The sequence below is a fragment of the Falco rusticolus genome, chromosome 13, assembly GCF_015220075.1.
Source record: "Falco rusticolus isolate bFalRus1 chromosome 13, bFalRus1.pri, whole genome shotgun sequence".
In the NCBI taxonomy this organism is placed as follows: Eukaryota; Metazoa; Chordata; class Aves; order Falconiformes; family Falconidae; genus Falco; species Falco rusticolus.
In genome coordinates, this window is record NC_051199.1 from 29,175,079 (window position 1) to 29,197,146 (window position 22,068).

Below are 22,068 nucleotides of genomic sequence, written 5' to 3' on the forward strand. Positions count from 1 at the left end.
CACAGTATGCCTTTAGGCATGGAACATGTTAGGACAGAACAGTTGCTTTCCTGTCCTGTGCCAGGAGAGCTCTCACGCCCCACAGGCAGAGGAATGCTAGGTGCACACTGTTCTATAGGATCCATTTTTATTTTAAGTGCCTTATGTAATTGTGCCTGTATAGTCCGTATGACTGCTGTTAACAGGAATTGCTTCCTCTTTCTTACTGTTTGGAGCAGCAATCTAATGATGCTTAGGTTGTTATTTTGGAGGAAGTGTGTAAGTGCATTGGCTGAAAATTCATGCTGCCTTCTGAAAGAGAAGTCAGACTTGTGACAGTTTTGAATGAAAGAGCTAACACCAGGGTTCTGGGGTGATCTGTGTGGTAGTGTGCTTTGGTGGGAGGCAGTGTAAGTTTTGTCAGGAGGAGTAAAGAGAAAAGGAAAATGGAAATGGCAGTAAAAGCCACCAATAGAAAAAGCAAAATCAGGCAGTATTACACAAGAAGCTTTTTCTTGCACAGAGAAAGGAAAAGTTAGCAGCACTTTGTGGCCTGAAGCATGTGTAATGCTCCCTCAGGCTGTCCCAGGAGTGATGGACATCATAATCTACTTTAACTGGTTTTCTTAATGTCTTTCAGAGTAACGGGGCAACTGAGCACCAGGTGGAATCTTTCATAAGAACAAAATTGGAATCTCTGATAAAAGAATCCCAAATCAGGGACAAGGAAGATCCTGACAGCTTCACTGTGAGAGCCCTGCTAAAGGCAACTCATGAGAGTTTAAATGTTAACCTGAAGCAGGTATGTGGGTTTTTCCCCTTCACATGCTCTGTTGAGTATTAGACAGCACAATGTATGTTGTACATTTTTCAGATGAGGAAGCTGATAACTTAGGAGCAAGTTCTGAGTTTGTTTTATCCAAATGAAAACTTGGAACTATTTCAGGATGATATCAAGGGGGAGTGAATTCCAATGGTCAAGTGTGAAGAATATGTTCTTTCAATGAGTTCTAATCAGGTTTATTCCTTGTAAAACTTAGAAGTGACTAATTCAGTAAGTACTAGTATTGCAAGCATGTGTCAAGCAATTTGGTTTGTGTCTAGGTTATTGGAGAAAGATCCTTTTTCTATTGCCTCAGTCCTATCAAGACCGGCCGCAATAACCCAGAGTGTTGTCTGCCTTAATGCTGATGGCTGTTTTGTACAGCACTAAAACACAGGATTGTGCTTTTACTGCCCGAAGCAAGGTTCTGCTTTTTCATGACTGCTTTTTCAGACTCTTTTAGATCAAGAACGTATGGATTTTTTCCCTTTTGACATCAAACTCTTCTTGTAAGACAGTAAAATGTATTGGAAATTTGAATACATCAATAAGCAGTTAGTACCTTGGATCCACGCTTACTGTACTTTCACCTCAACTGGTTGCAAATCCCCGTTATGCTAGAATACAGAGTGAATTGTTCCACAGGGGATGTGCCCACTCTGTAAGCGTTGTAGTTTTAAAGGTCAAGTACATGTAGCTCTGCTTTCTGCATGTCTTCCCACTCTGTAGGGCTTACATAGCTCTTGTCAGTCTGTTTCTCTGAAGTTGGGCCTATGAGACTTTTGCCTGAAGCCAGACTTGACTTGTGCTGATGCTTGAGACGTCTGGTGAAGGCTCTGTTGTGGTGGGAAGAGGCTGTAAGAATGCAAAGGATGAAGCCATCTGACCCGATAGAGAAGGGTTATTTTCAGACTTTGCAGTATGAGAACAGAGTCAGTTTGCTGGTTCCCTTTGGCCTTTGTGAGATGAGAAAAGTGGGATTTCAGAGAGCAAACTCCCCATATTGGTACGTATGATAAGATATGAGCTATTTCAATGTATATTGTGTTAGAATAATTACATTTGGTATGTCCTCTGGTATCTGGAGAATGACTGGCCCCTAGATAGCATTTCGGGGGGTAGGGAGTTTTGTTTAACGAATGCAAATTGCCATGATCTGTTGGTGTTGGATATGATGTCTCAGATTACCCATTGCCTATTGTTGATGTGACCAGAATACTGAAAATACTTCAGTAATGCAAGTGTGTTATTCAAACATCTATCAGGTAATAATTTCAATGTTAAAATTTTCTAATTGACTAATTGTAAAATTATTAAGGGACATTCAGAGATCTCTTCCCTTGCTATGTGAAGACTGATTGTATGTGACTATGGTTTCAAGGGTTTTAAGCAATATAGAGCTGAACAATTAGTAATAGTAAATTAAAACAACTGGAAGATTAATTTATAGAAACTGTTGGTTTAGATGGGAGAAAACTAAATGGTTAAACGTTGCGCTGATTTAGTAATTCTGTAACTCATTAGCTAGCCTTGGTGTTGTAAAGCTCTTTTCTAGTATTTTTTCTAGTGTGCTTTGGCTGGTAAAATCTCATTTTCCCTTGCTTCATTACTGATGTGCCTTTCATTTTCCCAAAAACTTATTATTTTTAAAAAAAAAAAAAAAAAAAAAGCAGCATTCACAATGCAAGTTTGTGTACTAATCTCCAGTAATAGTCAAGTGGATTTCTTGGGAGGGCAAGGGAGAAAGGCAATGTGTATGGTACTGTCAGTCAGGCCTGATACTAGTTTGGATTTGCTGTTGAAACTGTCAGCTCTCACTCATACCTGAGGGAGAAAAGTACTTTATCTGCTGACGTCGTCTTCTGCATTTTACAGAGACTTGCAGGCTGAGCTAGGAACGAATCTTTGAACATAGATACAAAGGCTATCGACTTTTTTGGACCTGAAGAAACCATCTAGTGTTCTTATTGTCATGATAGCCAGAAGTGAACTCCAGCTCAGCACTGAACAGAGTAACTGAAGTTCACAGTACTCACTGAAACTCTGGGGGAAATAGTCTTCAGCACCTTTAGGTCTTTGTTTTGCCCTTTAGAAGATGAAGGCATGTGCTTTTCTGACAGACGAAGCTACATGCTGCCAGGAATTATCAAACTGATGTCTAGGGGCATGGCTATAAATGTGAAACTCATACTTCAGGCTTGCTATGAAAAGTCCACATTTATCTGTTAGGAGATTATCCCCGCCCCCCTCCCTACTGTTTCCTTTGTGGCTATTTTCAAGTACGCTTTCAAATGCTGTTGTGTTTTGTTGTTGCTTGCCTGATGTTGCTAGACTTTTTTTCTACATTGTTGTTTGTTGCCTTTGAGTGTTAATGTTAGTATTTTTTCCTTACTGTTAGAGGATTGCTAAGCTATCAAGTATATAAAGAAATCAGAAAAGTCCTATAATGAGATTTTGGATTTCGATTTATATTTGCAGATGATTATCTTGTGTTTAAGACTTTGAATCATTTTTATTTTCACTTGCTATCACTGTGCTTTTCTAACAGTCAATCAGGGTGACATACAAGAACTTATATTAGGTTGAAACTGTATTTTAGAGACTGTAGCAGACTCTCTAAAGATACTTCTGAAGGTATCTAGTTACATTTTTTTTTTGCACTTTCTCTGCACAGAGCCTGGACACAAAAGAAGGTGGAAAAAAGTCTCATAGTCGATCATTAATGGGCAACTTTGGTAAAAACAAAGTAAGTAAAATGAGAGTCTCAGTTTGCTCTTCTAGGTCTGACAGCATTCTAGAGACTCTGGGTATGTTTTATTGCTGGAGACGAGCTTAGTGCATATGAGGGCAGTGAGGAAAGACTACATGATTACACTTGCTGTTCAGAAGAATGTTAGTTGCTAGCAGTATGGAGGACCCTGTAAAAGACAATCACACAGACTCAGGAAAAAACCTTGCCTGACTAAAAAGATTATCTTTACTAGTGATGTGGAACTGCTGATTTTCTGATCAAACTTGCAGCAGCAGAAGAGCAATGTAGACAAATGCCTTGGTGTATTCTTGTTTTCCAGAGCTCTGTCCACACAGCTGACAATGTTTGTTTCATTCAAGGCCCGGTTTTAGTCTGTTTCATACCCTGAGCAGTGCCATGCAGTGTGCTGTTTACTGTCTTTCCTCTTGCTTTAAAGAACCGCTATGATTTGAGTACTGGCTCTGGGCTCCTGCTTTGTAAAAGTGTGTTTTTCTCTTCATGGTTTTGCATATAGTATTTCTATGTTCATGTAGCTGCTAGTTCAAGTTGTCTGTTTCGCTGGGTCTTCACTGTGGTGGCTCTGTTGAATCAAGCAAGAGCTACTATAACGTAGAGGGTGAGGTTCAATTTTACAGCTGTACAGATAGCGGCCACCAAAAGGGACACTGTGCCCCTGTTTCCTCCCATTCCCATATCCTGACAAATGTGTTCCTGTCATCTGCCTCCCCTATTTCCACACTCCCATGGTGCCTGAAGGCTTGGATCTCTGGAACGCATAGCCTCAGCATGAGCTGATACAACTGCAAGCTTCCTTCCTCCGGGAGTCACTTAGATGCCAAGCCAGTAAATCAGCAGGTCGGCTCGTCACGAGAGAGGCGTGCAGCAGATCTGCAGCCAAGTCCCTGTGCCACCAGTGGCTTCCTCTGCCCCCAGCCTCCTAGATGCCTGTATTCCTCTTCAGTGCTGCCTGTGGTGAAAGCTGCAGCCGAGCAGGGAGCACACTCTGATTGATAATCTGAGTAGCAGTTTAGGAAAAAGAGTGATTACGAAATACTTCATAGAACTTAATCAGCCACCAGCTCATCTGCCCTGAAGCCAGCCAGGTGCCATCAAAATTTCCCTAGGCAAACAATACCAGGACTCATATTTACACTTCGATTATAAACTTACAACAGCTTAAAGTGGTCGTATTTCAGCTGCTTTAGCTAAGTGCACATTATTCACTCAGTATGCGTTGAGATCTGCAAATACCTGTTGTGCAGGATAGTGGGCACATCTCGTTGTAACCCATGTTTGTTGATGGGAAGGCAAATGCTATGGAATGAGATGTCACAGACAGAAGTTGGCAACTAAAATCTGTTGGTTGCACTGAGAGCTGGAAAGTATGTCAATAATTTAATTACTTCAACTAGTTATCCTAATTGATGTAGCATGTTGGAAAGCCCATTCGTTTTATCTCTGTTGAAAAAAATAAGACAGAAATACATAGATTATTTAAAAAAAAATAAAAATAATAAAAAAAAATGATTGTATTGTAGAGTGAGGCAACAGCAACATTCAGTAACTTCCCCCTTATGCCTTTCCAGTTAAAGGGATGCCTGGGAAGGATGGTTACTATTCATATTTTTGCAGATACAGAATTATCCACTGAGGGATATTGATTTGTGACATTTTCAGCCAGCTCTTGTGCCAAATGTGCCACATATAAACTCTTTAAAAACTGCCAGTGGAGGACAAAGACACTAAAGCTAACAATTTCTGCAAGTTAACTGCAGGAAACATCCACAGTGCAGACCTTCAGATTCTAAAACTGAACCATGTAGGTTATTTCCAACATAGTCAACTTCATATCAGCACTAAACAAAGCAAACTAAATTATGTAGAATATTGGTGTATCACAACAGGAGAAAAGAACTGTGTGCTCAATTAGCCATATGAGCAAAAGGATAAGGAGCTCTCAGTTATATTATTACCTCTTGATGAAAAGGGAATTAAAGAAATTCTCACTTGAATCTATAGTTAGTATTACAAAAAATGTAATGTTGTTGAAGTTGAAAACTGTATTAAATAATAGATACTTCTGAAAAAAAAGGTGCTTTTGAGATTTTAAATCTTTTTATCATAGCTATTTTCTTTACTGTATACTGTAATAATTTAGGATAACTGAATGGCAGCAGAAAGATGATGTTTGAAAATTTTTCCCTGGCTCTGTTCTCAACTTCACAAATGAATTTGTAAAATTTTCTAAGCTGGGAGGGAAGCGTAGGTATGTGGAAGCAATGCACTGTACATTTAGATCCTACTGTGTGTTACTATTTGTTAAATTTGGTATGATACGTTAGAATTTCATCAGGATCAGTGCCCAGTGTACTGGAGACAGGAGCAGTGTTGGCTGCTCTTGCCAGGAGGGAGCAGGGGACAGAAGCTGCAGAATGCATGGGGGCCGCAACGGAGCAGCCAGTTTGCAGAAAAAAAATTCTCCAGGCTTGGATTTGTCTGCCTGCCAGCAGGTAAACCTGCTCCATAGCTGCAGGCTTGGATCCTGGCAGTTAGATGGAGAGAGATCAGGGCACAGGCCTTGTGTTGGCTTTCCTTCTCCGCATGTATGGAAACACTTGGCATACCAGCCAGGGTTTCCTGCTGTCAAACCCCCAGGGTCATTCTGCATCCTTGTAGGACACTGGTCCTGTGTTGTAAACCTGCTGCAGCTCGCTTCCTTACCTACCTGATGGTAATTTACAGTCATGTGAATTTATAGAAGCACCCCATAGACTGACACAGCTGTGCTTGATTCTTTCCCAACAGAAAGCTGTGAAGGCAGCATCCAGATACCATAGTGCATCAGATGATGAAGAAAGCCAGCAAAACTCTTCTGGGAAAGAAATGGGGCAGCTCCACAGGTAAGCTGTGAACCACTGCAGTTCTCCACCTCAGTTAAAGCTATAGGCATGTTTGCTGCTATCAATATTTATATGTGATTTCCTCAGGGAACTCTGTTCTTAAGAGCAGGTCATTTATGACACTCTTGTTGCGCTATATTTTGCTGTGACTGCTGTAGCCTGATATTTTAATTGCATAGCTTTTCATAGGTTGCAAATAGCAATTACCATTAAACTGAAAAGAACTGTTATAGTAATACTCTTCTAATGGAAAAATGCCAGTCTACATTTTGCATGCTGTAAATAGTGCTCAAAGAAAACTGTTTAAGCTAAATAAGGGCACATCACAGCCCAGCCAACTTTATTACATCTGAGAATGTAAAGAAAAAGCAATCAAAGAAGTGCCATTGAGAACGCATTTGTCATCACAGAAATGCTCCATTTTCAGATACAGCTCAAAGCTGTATTTTTGTTGAGAAGAGTCATGATGCAGCTATTTCATTATGTTTTAAATGAAACATTTTGTTTGTGTAGTGTGACTATAGAGGTACAAGCAGAACAGTCATCTCTGAGCCTTCTCCAAGGAAGTTTGCCATACGTGGTTTCCTGTTCACAGTTGTTTATTTCCTTTTTCATGAAAAGTTGAAATATGCTTTAAATATTGAAAAATTCCCAACTTGCTTTATACATTAAATATAACTCCACAGACTAGCTCGTCGAAGAAAAACGGTGAAGTTGTGTCGAGCTCTGTCTGACCTAGTGGTGTACACAAACTCGGTGGCGGCCCAGGATATAGTAGATGATGGTAAGGCTGCTGGCACAAGCATGTGCCTTTTTAATTTTTCTGTTTGGATAGGAAACAGGTCTGTGTTTTAAAGGTTTCCCCTGTTTTTCAAACATGTTTTAAAGGCAGAGTAGTTAGCTAACCTGATCCTTTCACTTAACAGTGGAGAAAGAATAAAGCACCACCTTTTTCTTCCCTAGGAAGTATACTTTCCCATGGTTTCTTATGGCATTCATGTTTTAGTAGCAATTTTACAAGCTAGGCTTTCAGGAGAACTGTTTCCTGGTTTCACAGTTATATAGAATTTGTCATCATCATTTAACTTGATAAATTTTACTTAAAATTTAGTAATGCAGTAGATTTGAATTGTGATAAATAGATGTGATCCTTGTTCAGAAAGCGTGCAGTTGTTTCACTAGATGTGTTAGAGGCAAAATGGAAATTGAGAAAGTTGTAGAGGAATTTGTGGGAAAGGTCACCAAACGTATGTAAACAGTGTATGAAGTTCTGTAATTACTATAAAATTAATTCCTAATTTAATAGAACTTAATGAGAGAAATTAAGGAGGGTGAAAGCACTGTGGAGAACGAGTCTAAGAAATCCTACAAGAACATAGTCTTGTAGAGTTCCAGTCTTGTTCTGAGCTGAGAGACAGCTCAGCTTTTTCTGCAGGTCTGGGTGCAGTTAGGTGGTACTGCTGAACCCACCTCATGGCTCGTGGGCCTCTGGAAAGGAGGATCTGCTCCTCAGAGCACAGTACTACTGCTGCTTTTCATCTAGTGCTTTCCTGGTGCTAGCTGAAGAGATGGGCATGGAGAGATGATATAGCTGAGTTGGTCTAACTGCTCCCTCAAAGTTGGGCACTCTCACCTAGGAAAGTCTTCTGGTCAGTCTTTCTCCCAGAGGGCTGTTCAAAGGGGGTCAGCGGAAGGTGAGAAAATGCTAGGAGGGAAGACTTATGAATTGGAAAAGTTTGCTTGGATTATTTAGAGGAAGGGTGAGTTTGCAGAAACTTGTGTGAGAGAGAAATGGGTTGAGTGCTGCTATTAATGTGTTACAAGGACAAGAGCAAAATTGGAGCCCTGCTGGACACTCCTTTCCCCTGGCTGTAAGCTCTTCAGTGAGATAGTTTTGATTATGCTGTCATTAGTAGATTTCTCTATAGATTCCTCATAGCAGCCGTGTCTGGGGTTTTGCAGGAGAAAAGGCCCTAGCAATTAGCTTGAACTCTTGCTTGGCTTTCCTTTTGTTTCTGGAAACTTGAGGGTAGAACAAAAGACCCTCCTGGAAGGGGAAATTGTGCCCTTCACTTATGCAGTGTACATGATTTGCATATGACAAGACAATCTATTGTTGTAACTTTGGACTAAATCTCATGTTCCCCTTGATTAATATCAATGTAACTGAGCTCTGAGTTCAGGCCCCCATCTCCTGAGATTGCTTTGTAACTTGTTTGTTGATTTAACAATACACACAGGATCAACAGGGAATGTGCTATCATTCAGTGAAACAAGAGCCCACCAAGCAGTGCAGCAGAAGGCCGAACAGTTTATGCTTTACAACCAGAAACAGCTTACAAGGATCTATCCATCAGCCTATCGGATTGACTCCAGCAATTTTAATCCATTACCTTACTGGAATGTTGGTTGCCAGTTAGGTAGGTTTTGTGAAAAACTTACTTCCCAGTTCTTGTGTATCTGCTAAGTAAATATCTTTATCGATGACACTTGAGTTATCTCTTTCAACAGTGGCACTAAACTACCAGTCTGAGGGACGCGTGATGCAATTAAATGAAGCAAAATTTAGGGTAAATGGCAACTGTGGTTATGTCCTCAAACCTCAGCAGATGTGCAAAGGTAATGTCCCACTATACATTTATTTAAGTGTCAAGCCTTTCAGAAAGTGTCTTTATGGTGAAGTTGTGAAGACACAAGAAAGGGGATTAAGAACATACATAGAATCTCTCATATTTCCATACATTCATAGACTTTAGACTGTGTAAGTACTAGCATGCAATGTCTTGCTGTTATTATAGATATATATAGAGGGCTCCATCTTATTAATATATGTTTAAAAACAGAAAAAGGGGTCCTAGGACAGCCAACTGCAAGAAAGTAGAAAAAGATGCAGTGGCCCAGGACCAAGGACTTGGTCCAGCTCTCAAGCAAGTTAGTGGAATTACTTGGTTATGTTTAAAAGGATTTGGTTCATTCCTCAGAATACTGTTAAAACAGGAGCCGTAGCTTTCAGTGTTATGCAATGACAATCCTTCCATATTTTGTGGATTTGGGATCTGATCGTGCCCATATGTCTTAATGTGGCCATAAGAAGCAGTGGCATTGACTGAAAGGTACTTGAGAAACAATAGAGGAAGTTTTGGGTACTTGAAGCAGGCACTGCTGCTTCAGGAAGCACCTTATTCAAGCCTGGCTGCTTGTTCTCATTAACATCTGGGCAGCTGTGCAAGAAACAAGATCACAGTGCTGATCCGGGTGATAACTATTGATTTTTTTTAAGCTACTACTTTACAGAAGAAATTTTTGGGGGTTTTTGGTTTGGTTTTTTTTTTTTCCAAAGGAGTCTTGTAAAACCTTACTATTAGTGGGGTCCTTTCTGTCTCACAATCACATAAACAAAGGCTGCTCAGCTTAGAAAAGGGTTGTAAGAAATTGGAATGAAATTATAAAATTTCATACTCTTGTTACTTGCTTATGACTGAATTTTGGCTATATGTATGCATCATTGGAGGTAATACTTATTTTGTGTATCTTTCTCCTTACATTTCTCACTCCTTGCCATCTTTCAGGCACATTCAACCCCTATTCTGCTGATCCACTTCCTGCCAGTCCTAAAAAGCAGCTTATTCTGAAAATCATCAGTGGACAGCAGCTACCTAAGCCTCCTGACTCAATGTTAGGAGACAGAGGAGAGGTAAGATACTCTGATACCAACAAATGCTTCCATGAGAGGTCCTGTAGTGACGTGGCAGCATGTGACTCAAATAAATAAATTTTCACCTTATTTAAATACACTGGTTATTGTCAAGCTTTTGGTCACTAAATACTACATTTTCTCACAGAGTTTGTATCCTGTGAGGTACAAAACCCCATGATGTTTAACAGTGGATTTGCTTTGTATTTTGAGGGTGACTTCATTTTTTTTGAAAATTAGTCATAGCTGGCCATAGCTCTTGAGACTACAAACCATACATCACTTCTACCTCGTTAAACCATTTCCCATGATAGTGCTGCTTGAAGATTCATGTGAATCATAGGTTTTTGAATTCTCATATGAATTTAAATTAACTCTCTGCATGAATTTTCTTAAAAATTGACCTTCACTTGTATCATTGACTTGCTTTTAAAATGCTTTGTTTTTAAAAAATAGATTATAGATCCCTTTGTTGAGGTGGAAATTATTGGGTTGCCTGTTGACTGCTGTAAAGATCAGACCAGGGTGGTTGATGACAATGGTAAGATAATCTAGCTGATTTCTTCTTCTTCTTCTTAAAGTAAAATATTAAGTAATTATAAATGACTCGGTATCTGTTATTACTTTCTAAATTGCGAGGCTTCTTATCTGACAAAATCAAATTCATGTATTTAAGAAATTAATTCTGTTTTCTGGACAATTTCTGGTATGCAGAGACAGACAAAAGGAAGAGGTGAAGGACAAGAACTCTTCACTACAGTATCTTTCTCCTGGATTGTGCTTAAATCTCCTTTATGCAGAAGTTCCAATTTTTTTTTTTAATGTATATAAAATATACATGTATAACTTCAAATGCAACGAAAACAAATCATGTCCTATGGAGTTTTAACTGCTACCTCAGCCTTCATGGGAAGGAGATAAATAACAGAGCGGGGTAGCCTGTTGCAGCAGGAGAAGGGGCCATCAGTTGTCATAGGCTGCTGGAAAACCATGGAGGGGAAAAAAGGTAGTTCCTATTTGGTTTGGTCTGTCTTTACCCTACCATAGTTCTGCAAAACAACAACTTGCCTTGGTATCCCTGCCAGCTACCCAGCCAGAATTATTTTTCTGTAAAAGCAGTCCAAGAGACAGATCTCTCACTTTTAATTACTTACATAATGGAGATTGAGAGCGCCTAGATCTAGATGAGCAATAAGTAATGAGTTTTCATATGTGTATTTGGACTACTTGTTTCTTATACCTCTTGCTATGCATCATGAAAACTGAGGCTAGCGCTTGCTATGGAATTGTTTTCCAAAATTTCTGTTCTGTTTGTTTTACAGGATTTAATCCTGTTTGGGAGGAAACACTCACTTTTACCATCCACATGCCCGAAATAGCTTTGGTGCGATTCCTTGTTTGGGACCACGATCCTATTGGGAGAGACTTCGTTGGACAAAGAACTGTGGCCTTCAGCAGTCTTGTGCCTGGTTAGTCCCACTTGTTTTCCTTGACTTAAATACTAACTGAAGAACCAAACACCTTTGAACTTGAAGTTTTAGATGAGGTTATTGGCATATGATATACGCTTATATCTCTGGGACTTTGTGAATGACCTTGGACAATTCTTCTGGTATCTTAGCAAGGTATATTCACAGTTACTTGAAGGAGTTTGGATGTCTGTGCTTTTGGGAATTACTACTGGTGTTTTATTTATAACTTGGAGGCATTTTATACTGGGGGGTTGGAAAACCTGTGAGAACCTAAGTTTTACTAAAGGCATAAAAGGTGGCTTACTGTATGTATTTCACTGTTATAGATAGTTGTTGCCAGTTACACATAAAATGCAAACTGTTGATTATTTGTGGTGCAATATTTTTGTTTTACTAGGTTATCGTCATGTGTATTTAGAAGGACTGACAGAAGCATCCATATTTGTTCATATAATAATTAATGAGATCTATGGAAAGGTAAGTCTATCCAGAAATGTGCTTATTTTATGACTCTTTAGTTTCATTCTTCTTATAAAAATGGATTTAAATGTACCACAGAACCTCACAGGATTTGTGTGGTTTCTAAATGATTCTTACCGCTTAGGTTCGTGGCATTTTGTACATTGGGTTAGCAGTGCCTAGCTCTCTCTGGCTAATTCTAAATGAACTATTCAGATCATACAGCAATGAAAAATCCCAATGTCTGATTCTGTTGCCCTCAACTCGAAGTCTTAATTTATACTCATATCTTTATATGTATGTCTGTATCTATGTTATCTGCTAAGCATTGGCATGCTCAAGGAAGTAAAATGCAATTCCTTATTCGTAGTGTTTTCTCTGAGGAGCACTGAGCCAGGATACCCGCTCACAGCACACCCATGTCCAGTAAAACACTTGGGTCTCTCCAGCTGAGATACCCCAATAAAGCACAGGCATGCTTCTGTCGGAGTGCTCAGGACGCAGAAGGGTGTAGCTTGTAGTGTGCGTGTGGGTTCCTTGCAGGTGATCAGCAAGGAGTGCATAACATACTGTTACTCTAGTCTTAGCATGTGTGTACTTATGAATGTTCGTAAGTTAGCACCTAGTAATTACCACATCTATGTACAGTAAGTATATTTATTGAGTCAAACTAATTTTATCTTAAAGTAAGTCTTGAGAACTGTAACTGCACCAAAACATGGTATTTGACAAGCTATTTTTAGCAGCTAATTTAGGCTTTAAATCTTTTAGGTTTTAGTGTATACCTTTTTGCTTTTCTGCAAGATTACTAATTTTAAAACAGTAGTGAAAGCACAGTGCTTTTTCTCTGCATTTCTACTTCAAATGCCTTCATGAGCAACTAGCACAAAGAAATTAAGGCCATGTTCAACAGGATGCTAAAATAAAATAACCCTTTGTAGTGATTTAGAAAAAGAGAAAAACACACACACACACCCCACCTTTATGAAATGTGTAGGTTGAAAAGAACAGTTAGACCTCAGTCCTTCTGCCTTCTGAGAGTGGATGCAGACAACGTCATGTTGAATATGTAAAACCACAGTTCTGTGAGCACCCAAGGGAAATTCAGTGGAACAGGGTAGAAGGTAATGTAAATGAGGCCTACGGGCTGAGATTTTGTATAGTCCAGATCCTCACTTAACTCCACTACCTTTACCTTCACTGATCCCATTAGATCACTGAATGATCTAATGATGGCTCTGTAAACCATTTAGCTATCTGTCTCACTTTCAGCATCCCTGTCTCAGTGCGGGGACCAGTGTCTCAATGTACTCCTCTGCTCTTGTCTCCACCAGTGTTCCTCCTGCCAGGGAGGACAGCAGCGAGGTTGTGAACAGTGTTAACCAAATCAGACCTGTGCATGTTCTGAGCACAAAGAGAAGCTTTTAGTATTCAGGGTAGACTTCATTACTCTTAAATCAGTGTAAAAAGAAAAGCAGCAGTAAACAGCTTGGAATGCACCTGCAATATATACCTAGCTCTGCACACATCTGGCTATGTGTGTGAAATCACGTACAGTTTTGGTGATAGCCTGTAGGGGAGCTTGTTCAGCTGTTGCTCTTGGCTCATGTGCTCTTCAAAGAAGAATTATGCTCAAGAAAAGTCGTAAAGAGTAGTTTCACAGGGAGGACAAAAGGAAGCAGGGGTGAAGACCTGTTGAGATTTGATTATTGCATCACTTAGTCTGTTCATCTAGTGCTTGCCTTAATGATGGGCTGTGTTATTGTTTCTAATGTGCATTCAGCCTTTTTTGATACATTTGCATCCTTGTAAGTGAGGATATCTGGTCAAGTTTCTGAGAGATACTTACATTAGACTAATACATAGTTTTAAATTATTTGCTCTAGAGTTGTATTTACAGCTGATGTGCTATAACCTCATTTGCTTGTATCACAGTCTTGCAAACATTAGCCAAATGTATTTGCATGTTTTTTGCCTTTCAGTGGAGCCCTTTAATCCTCAATCCCAGTTACACAATATTGCACTTTCTAGGAGCCACAAAGGTAGACTTCATTAGCATGCACTTTGCACTTGGCACAGATTTTTCGAATGGTTCTTAATCGCATGATCTGCAACTACCAAACTTACATCATTCTTCATTCAGACTCTGAAACATTTGAATATTGCTTTGATGAAGCCCATGCATAAAACTCCAAGTTAATGTGTAGCCTGTCACTGCAGTACACTTACAGTCTTGTCATCTCTGATTAGGAGACTTTGAGCAAACTGCTCTTGTAATTGTGGCAGGCTGCCATCCTAATGAGGAGAAATACAGACATGCATGAATTCATGGAGACCTATGCTGATAGTTCCTTGGTCAGAGTAGATGTGAATTGCTTGGTGTGAATTTTTGCTTTGCTGCATTTTTAAACTTTGTCTTCATCGTTCATAAATACTCTGAAAGCAGCCCTTTTCATTGTACTCATTATATAACAGTCAGAGCTCATTTGAAACCCTGGTTATCCTTGTCCTTTCAGAATAAGCAGCTGATAGGACTCAGAGGGTTGTTTAACAAGAACCTGAAGCACAATTCTGCTGAAACCAGTGGGCATTATGTACGGAAGCGATCTATTGGTGATCGAATTCTCCGGCGCACAGCCAGTGCACCAGCAAAAGGTAGAAAGAAAAGTAAGATGGGTTTTCTTGAAGCTACTGAAATTAAAGACAGTGCATCTGAACCAACAGACCTGAAGGACAAAGAAGGAGTTGTAAGGCGTACAAGCCGGAGTTTGCAAACACGTCCTGCTTCTATGCCCGTGGACAAATATCTTCTTGTAGGACTACCATGCCCAGCAGATGAAACTGCCCAAGATGCCAAAGGAAAAGAAAATGCATCTGGTAAGATGCTTCCAAAATTACTTTTGGTGTAGTAAGTGGAAACAGTCCGTGAAAAGGCTTAGTTCTGCAGTCTTTATGCAAGTAGTTTTATTCAACTCGCATAATGGTTACATATCCCTAAGACTGCAGTATTTCAATAGCTTCTTAAACTCTTTGATAAAAGACACCCTGGAGAGCTGTCTACTCTGCAAACTAGGCAAATGAATTACAGTAATTTCTGGAAGTGCTCTTAAAAGGACACTTGCCAAATTTCTTTTTATAATTTAAGAGCCAGCCTTCAATCACGCTTCATCAATTTCTAGTTTGCTACTGTCTGTTTACTTATTGAAACAGGGCTGCTGGCATGGTGGATTTTCTCTCTCCATTTTCAAGGAGGAAGAACAGCATACAGCCTGTGTTTTTGGAAATGGTGTGTGTAAAGACTAATGCAGACTTTCTAATAGATGTAAAAGTGGCAAAAGTAGGTCAAATTTTGTAGTATCCAACAGTCTTGGTGTTATCCTCAGCCTAGGTTACTTACTTTGTTTAATTTATGTGGAAAGCATGTGTTAGGATGAAATTTTGGCCTTATTGATATGCAGTAAAATTTCTTAAAATAGCTTTTTTTCTAAGTGTATTCAGTAATAATAATCCTGGTTTTGAAATTCAGTTATTCCTGTGACTACAGCAAAGTCAATGTGTTTGGCCTGCCTAATACTTGATTTACTGGAATATCTAAATAAGTCTAGGAAGCTTTGAATACAGTGGCTGTAATTCATTAGACCTGCTGTCTCCACCCTGAGCTTGTCCCTAGCCTGGAGTGTCTATATTGCTTTTTGAGGCTGTTTTTTGTTTGCTTGGGAAGAGCAAGTGCACTCACACAAGCTGTCCCCATGGGGCTGCAGGGCTAGCCAGATCCTCAGCTTCTGGTCAGTTCTGACAGCACAGTGTTTCTGCAGTTGGTCCCGCAGGGCTCGTCCTCAGCTGGCGCGGGACAGCCAGCAGCACTGTCTCTCTTGCTCAGTAAGACGCAGGGAACACACTGAGAAACCTCTCTTGGCTGGGGGTGGATGATAGAAATGCTGCTCTTCTCCAAATATTTTCATCTATGGAGCAGCAGCTTCCAGCAACCACAGGAGCCACCCTAAAACAGAACTACCAGGCACAGATTAAGGATGTGTTGTTAAGCCACCTTTGTTCTATTAGCAGCTCATACTAGTGGCTTTGAAGGAACAGATAATCTGCACATCGCCTTGTAAGAGAAGTGACTTAGGAGAAACAGCAAGCAAAATCAAACCAATTATTTTTTTTTTTCTACCACCCTGAGAAGAAAGTGTAGACAGGAAAAAGAGTATTCCTAGTAAAGGGAGTTACCTCTGAAATGGTGTTTTTTAAATTGAAAGATCTTCTAATTAAGCCCATGAAGGTGATACAGCTCAGCCATTCGTCACAACAGACGTAATCATTTCTTAAATAGTTCTTCCTAAAGATGCTACAGGCAAAGACACAAAATTATTTTAGAAGAAAGTTCTACGCTTTTTGGAGGTCACAGGTATTCACTTACAGCAGAGTAACCTTTGCAGAACACACAGGTCCTGGTGAGATGACCTAAAAAGCTGTCACAGGGAATGAATCCTGCCTCTTCTAGCTATGAGAGGACTAGATCCTGTCCATTAGAGACTGTAAGACTTGCTCCATAATCCCTATGGAAGAGAACTGGCCACCTTTAAACATAAAGAAGAGAGATGTGAAGAAGATGGAATTCCAGATGGAGTCCTCTCCTGTCCCCGAGGGACCTTTTCCCTTCTCTGTGCTGCAGGGCCATCCATGACTTAGTGGTAGGCTCAGGGAAAAGCAACCTGGGCCCTTTTTTTGTGGGAGAACTTACTTTGAGTCACGGTAAGAAAAGGTACAATGCAGCCTTGTGCACATATGGAATACGCTGGGATTTTCTCAGGAAGTAAGTTTAGCTCAAATATTTTAGACTTGGAGGTGGCGTCACCCTCAGGGAGGCACTAATCAGGTGAAGTGTTTGTTATTGCAGGATGCAGTGAGGAATGGAAAGGGCTGGCTGTCCAACAGAGATCTTTCTTGCTAAAACATTATGGCTGAACATATATCCTCAAGTGGAATTATGCAGGTGGACAGTGTGCTGTCAGTTTTCTCCTGTGTTCTTTATAGAAAAAAAAAAAGTCTAGAATCAAAGAAATGTACATCTTTTCTATCCTTATCTAGGAGCACTGGAAACTTTGGGGAACTACTCAGATTTTGGAGATCAGCATTTAAAGCTATATTCATTAGAAACAGTTCTTACTCCACCAAGGGGTTTCAGTCACTGCTAGTGAATGATCAGGGCTTCTCTTGTTTTTCCTAGGATACCTGACTTCTAGCAAATGTTAGAAACAGTGTATGTTATGCCACACTTACTTCTATAGTCCCTGCTTAATTAAAAGCTCCAAAGGAGTGAGCCACGGAGCTTGGATTTGGCATATAAAGACAAGTAAGAAGATTGGGTGGAAAAAATATCTGATGTGTATTTTTCAAGGAAACAAAAATGTTTCTCTCATGAATGCAGCATGCTGGTAGAAGATCAAAAATGAAATCCTGAAATTGTAACATTTTACAATAACTACATGTATAACAGAGTCTGGAGTCCACCTACTTGATTATTTTTACTCAGCTCTTTTAAGCATGCCTCTTGTTTCAAAGTATTATGTTTTTTAACAGAGCTGTTTTGTTCTGTCTTTATTGCCATGCTGCTTTATAGTACAAATCTGAATAGGAACACAGCTGAAGGTAATACCATGTGCAAGCTATGATATGGTACCTCATTAACATTATTTGCAACAAATATTACATCATGTGCTTGATGTAATAGACATTCAAAGGAAGTTTCAATGAAGTGCCTGCAGTTGTATTTTTCCATTTATTCATATCACTCAGATAATTTGTACTGAACCTGCACAACCCCATAATTAAGTTCTGTCACAACTGTACCTAATTTTGCGTTCTCCATTTGTCTGTCTAAGGACAAAATAGTTGTTAATAACCAGAACACAGTTTTGTATGCAACTAATATGTTTCTTATTTAATTTAGCCAACAGTGATGGCAACACAAATGAGACTGAAACAAACTCGAAAGAATCTGTTTTTCCATGTTCTGAGAAAACATCAAATACTTCAAATTTGGCATCTCGGTTTAAGGAGAATGAACAGAAGGAGACTACAGTTGACTCTCTAGTACCACCTCTGCGGGAGCAACCTGAAAATTTAGTTTTTGCAACTGGTGTAGCTGAAACAAATCACCTCATAGACTATGAAGAAAATCATCATTCTGATGAAACTGTCCCCATAATGCAGGACTCCGATTTTGAGCTTTCCACAGAAAAAACACACGACAAAAACTGTGCAAACAATAAAAAGGAAGATGACGCAAAAGGGTCTGAGGAAGTAACTCTTGTGGGGACTTCCTTTTCTCAAAAAGTAGAGATGGAAAATCACAAGTACGCCATCATCAGGAAAAGTACCGTAGCACCTCTTTCTTTGACAGATATTTCTTCTACCATCTGCTCTGATGCTCCTGATTTGCACTCCACTTTAACCATGCAAGACAGTGACATTTCTCGCCTTATAGATGAAGTTTCTTTAGCGAATGAGAGTGAGATGGATAGTGCTGTCTCTGCTCTGATCGGACAGTTTAATGTCACAGATGACCAAACTGATCTTACTGCAGTCTCGAGCCTCTGTGGCAGAAGCAGCCACACCTTCAGTATGATGGCTACACACCCACGCATGCTTACTGTGGATCTTAGCAGTCCCTATAAGCACAACCCTTCTACCACAAAATCCACCAAATCCCCTTTGTTCTCAACTCCAGACACTACCATGTTCTCAAGCCCTGAGACTGCGGAGTATTCTGTGTACACCGTTATCCATGAGGCAACCCTTACACCAGCTTCTGAATGTAAGACCCACAGTGAATTACTTTGCAAGAAGTTAAATAGTACAGAAAATAACTTGCCTAGTTCTCCTTGTCCTTCATCTCTCTTTTTGCTAAATGCAAATCCTAAAAGAAAATGTGGAGTAAAATCTGGAACAGGCTGGGAAGGCCCTGAGTCTGCCAGTTCTTTTGCTTCCCAGAGCCTCATCTTTGAGGAGTCACTTGACCCTCTCACTGGTGAAAATTCAGAAAGCAGCAGTCTCCTAGAAGTAGATGGGGATTCTCAAGATCTCTTGGTAACTGCATGTGAGTACAAAAGGGAAGACATGAGCCAGTTGGCTTCCCCTTTGAAACTGAGGCAAAAGCAGGACACTGGGCATGGTGGTGAGAGGACCTCTGGGGACAGCACAACTGTTGAGCTCTGTGCTGCTGCCCTGGACTACTCTGATAACTTCAGGACTGCAGGGAGTCAGCTCCCTTTCCCAGTGTGTGAAAATGTTGGCTTTTTGTGTCATCATCATTCAGATAAGCAGAAAAATATAACGTGTAACTCCGAGAGATCCCAGATCAACGTACGCTCACCTGTGCTCAAAAAGGCTTTGGCTTTCCCACCTCATTCAGCCATCAAGCAGACTAGCCCTTGCAAATCCAAAAGTCTTGGTGACTTGACATCAGAGGATATTTCCTGCAATTTTGAAAGTAAGTATCAATACATAAGTAGGAGCTTTATCTCATCAGGCATGAGAGACAAGAAACTTGCTGCTATGAAGAATATGAGACCACATTCTACGGATGCTCTGACAGAGCAGCTGAGGAAGCTGGTGTCCCTGGACCAGGAAGACAGCCGTCAAACGCTGTACTCCAGGCAGATTGATGAAGACTGCCCAAAAGCGCTGGTCAGAAAACTCTCCTCCAGAAGCCAGAGCAGAGTGCGGAATATAGCCAGCCGTGCCAAGGAGAGGCAGGAGGCCGCCAGCAAGCAAATATCTTCTAACACAAGCAGCATAGCAGGGGTCGTCTTTCGGAACAAGCCCTCAGCACCTCCTCACGTTATCAACAGGCATTCAACAGGCTCGTACATAGCCAGGTATCTGAGTGGCTTCGCTGGGGAGGACGCGGAGGGCCGAGGAATGCCGGAGGGTGCGTGCGCTGCTTTGCACTACGGCTGTAGCGACCAGTTATACGCACGCAATTCGGTTCTGCAGCTGGAACCCAATAGTGATGATAAGCCTGAAATCTACTTCCTGCTGAGACTGTAGATTGTATAAATGTACATCTTCAAAGTTTACAAACTGTTTCATTGAAATGAAGGATTTTTAGCAAGAAATAATGTTTTGAGGGTTTAAATTATTTAGGAATGCAGTTTCATGCTAGTGATTCAGTTGTGATTTAATGTGCCCTTTCCTGTCAAAGCTTATGTAAACAGAAATCATGCTCCATCCTTACGTACAAGTTACTTTGATTTAGAATTTATAAAGTGAAGTAGTCTGGGGACTATCTGCACACAGTAAGTATTTGTAGTGGTTTATATTTGTAATGCTGTGCTCAAAAGCCTAACATTGCAGTGAATGCAATAGTATTCTGTTTTCCTGATGTCCTGTCCTACTGTTTGGAAAAACATTTTTAGTGATCACTTTTGGCCTTTTGTGCAAATTCTACTAAGCATAGTGCTTTCGGTTATTGGTAATGTCCTTGGGGTTAGACTGCTGAACTGGGACTCGTTCTGCCCAGCAAACAGCAGCCTCGGAATGAGAAGACCCTTCATTAGCATCATTGTTTTTCTGTGATTGTACTTAATCGTTAATATTAATTTTACATGTTTCCATGTATGAACTATGATTCTACAGCAAACAATTTGTAGAATTAGCATTAGTCCAAAATCGCGAGTAATGCGTAGGTTTGTCGTCTGCCTGTTCTATGAAGCATAACAACAGTTGTCTTCCTGTTTTGGTCACCGTGTTGAATGCTGATTTCTGAACAGAGTGGAATGTGGGAGTAATTTTGCATTTATGAATGGAAAACTATTTCTGCATATTTTGTTATGTATTTTTGCTATTGATTGTGTGTGTAGCTTCAGTACAGTAGCAGATCTGTTCCCTGTATATTTGTAATTTTATTGCTACATTGTTGACAGTCAGTGGAATATTTAAAGCTGATGTGGTAGAGTAACTATTTTGACTGTCCATCTTCATCTTTTTCTATGAAGGCTGAAAGTGAATTAAGTGAGTAATCTCAAACATCTGATGCTTCCCAGTAGGGAACAACGTAGCTTTATCTTGGTTTTAAGAAATTCTTTGCCTTTGTGCTAAGTTTCTTCTTATATGTAAAAGACGTACCTTTTACCTCTTTCTTTTGTAATGCAGAGTATTATTATTATTATTGAAAACATCATTAAAATAGATTTTTAAGTGCTTGGTTACATGTTTACTGAAACTGTAGCAAATACAATTGTGCTTAAACTAACAGTAGTGAGTGATTGCAGACATCTGTCTTGTGTTGAGCTTGCAATAAGGTTTCAGAAAGGGAAAAAACTTCACATGATGGTAATGGTTCTTAGCTAGAAACCTGCAGCTGAGCTCTTTTGCTTTTCTGGATAGAAAGTCATGTTTATTGAGTGTGTCTAACTGCCTGCGTACTCCCATTTTGTTCCATTAAGGGTCTAACAGATGCAACTGGCTGTTCTTTCAATCGCTTGGGAGAGAACAGTTTATTTTCTAAATAAAAATCATTTTTCCATGGAGGAACAGAACAAGATACTTGTGTAATCCCTTAAGCTTTGACCTGAATTTCTCTCTCAGTACTTTTGATACAATTTGGAAGGTGTGACTGAAGTCACCTCTAACTTCAGGAAATTTCAGAAGCTCTGTGCCTTGTACTGTCAGAGCTGTCCTGGAGGGGATATGGTTTCAACTTGGACTTGCCTCTAGTTTGTCTGCTGTGGTAGTCTAGAGGCAGTTTTGAAGTGAAAAAGTGGATGTGCACAGGGTGTGATCTGCTCCACTGAATCTCTGTGCCACAGATGCTCACACACTATTCAGATACCTATAAATTCTTTAGAAATAACTGTCATACAAAGTGCCTTGTAGTTAAGCATTGCAGGACATGAAAAAACTAATCTTGACTTGAAGGTTGTTTCTAGCTTTAATTTGAATTAATATAGAAAAATTGTATGGTGTTTGCAGGAGGTCAGAAC

General features: G+C 40.0%; 1 protein-coding gene across 9 annotated transcripts in view; it reads left to right on the forward strand.

The window, feature by feature from the left end:
• PLCH1 (phospholipase C eta 1) overlaps positions 1 to 21,340 on the forward strand; it is an 85,527-nt gene extending 64,187 nt beyond the window's left edge. For 5 of the 9 annotated variants that reach the window (XM_037407155.1, XM_037407156.1, XM_037407157.1 and 2 more), the window contains 13 exons: positions 620 to 781; positions 3,477 to 3,548; positions 6,360 to 6,454; positions 7,141 to 7,238; positions 8,695 to 8,874; positions 8,966 to 9,073; positions 10,024 to 10,148; positions 10,605 to 10,689; positions 11,471 to 11,617; positions 12,018 to 12,097; positions 14,062 to 14,121; positions 14,596 to 14,956; positions 18,033 to 21,340. In XM_037407155.1, coding sequence (XP_037263052.1) covers positions 620 to 781; positions 3,477 to 3,548; positions 6,360 to 6,454; positions 7,141 to 7,238; positions 8,695 to 8,874; positions 8,966 to 9,073; positions 10,024 to 10,148; positions 10,605 to 10,689; positions 11,471 to 11,617; positions 12,018 to 12,097; positions 14,062 to 14,121; positions 14,596 to 14,956; positions 18,033 to 20,134 — 3,675 coding nt within the window. In that variant the 3' untranslated portion in view covers positions 20,135 to 21,340. Of the gene's footprint in view, positions 1 to 619; positions 782 to 3,476; positions 3,549 to 6,359; positions 6,455 to 7,140; positions 7,239 to 8,694; positions 8,875 to 8,965; positions 9,074 to 10,023; positions 10,149 to 10,604; positions 10,690 to 11,470; positions 11,618 to 12,017; positions 12,098 to 14,061; positions 14,122 to 14,595; positions 14,957 to 17,702; positions 17,732 to 18,032 lie in introns of all 9 variants that reach the window. The other 4 variants (XM_037407159.1, XM_037407158.1, XM_037407163.1 and 1 more) reach the window with 3 other exon arrangements.
• The last annotated feature ends 728 nt before the right edge of the window (positions 21,341 to 22,068 follow it).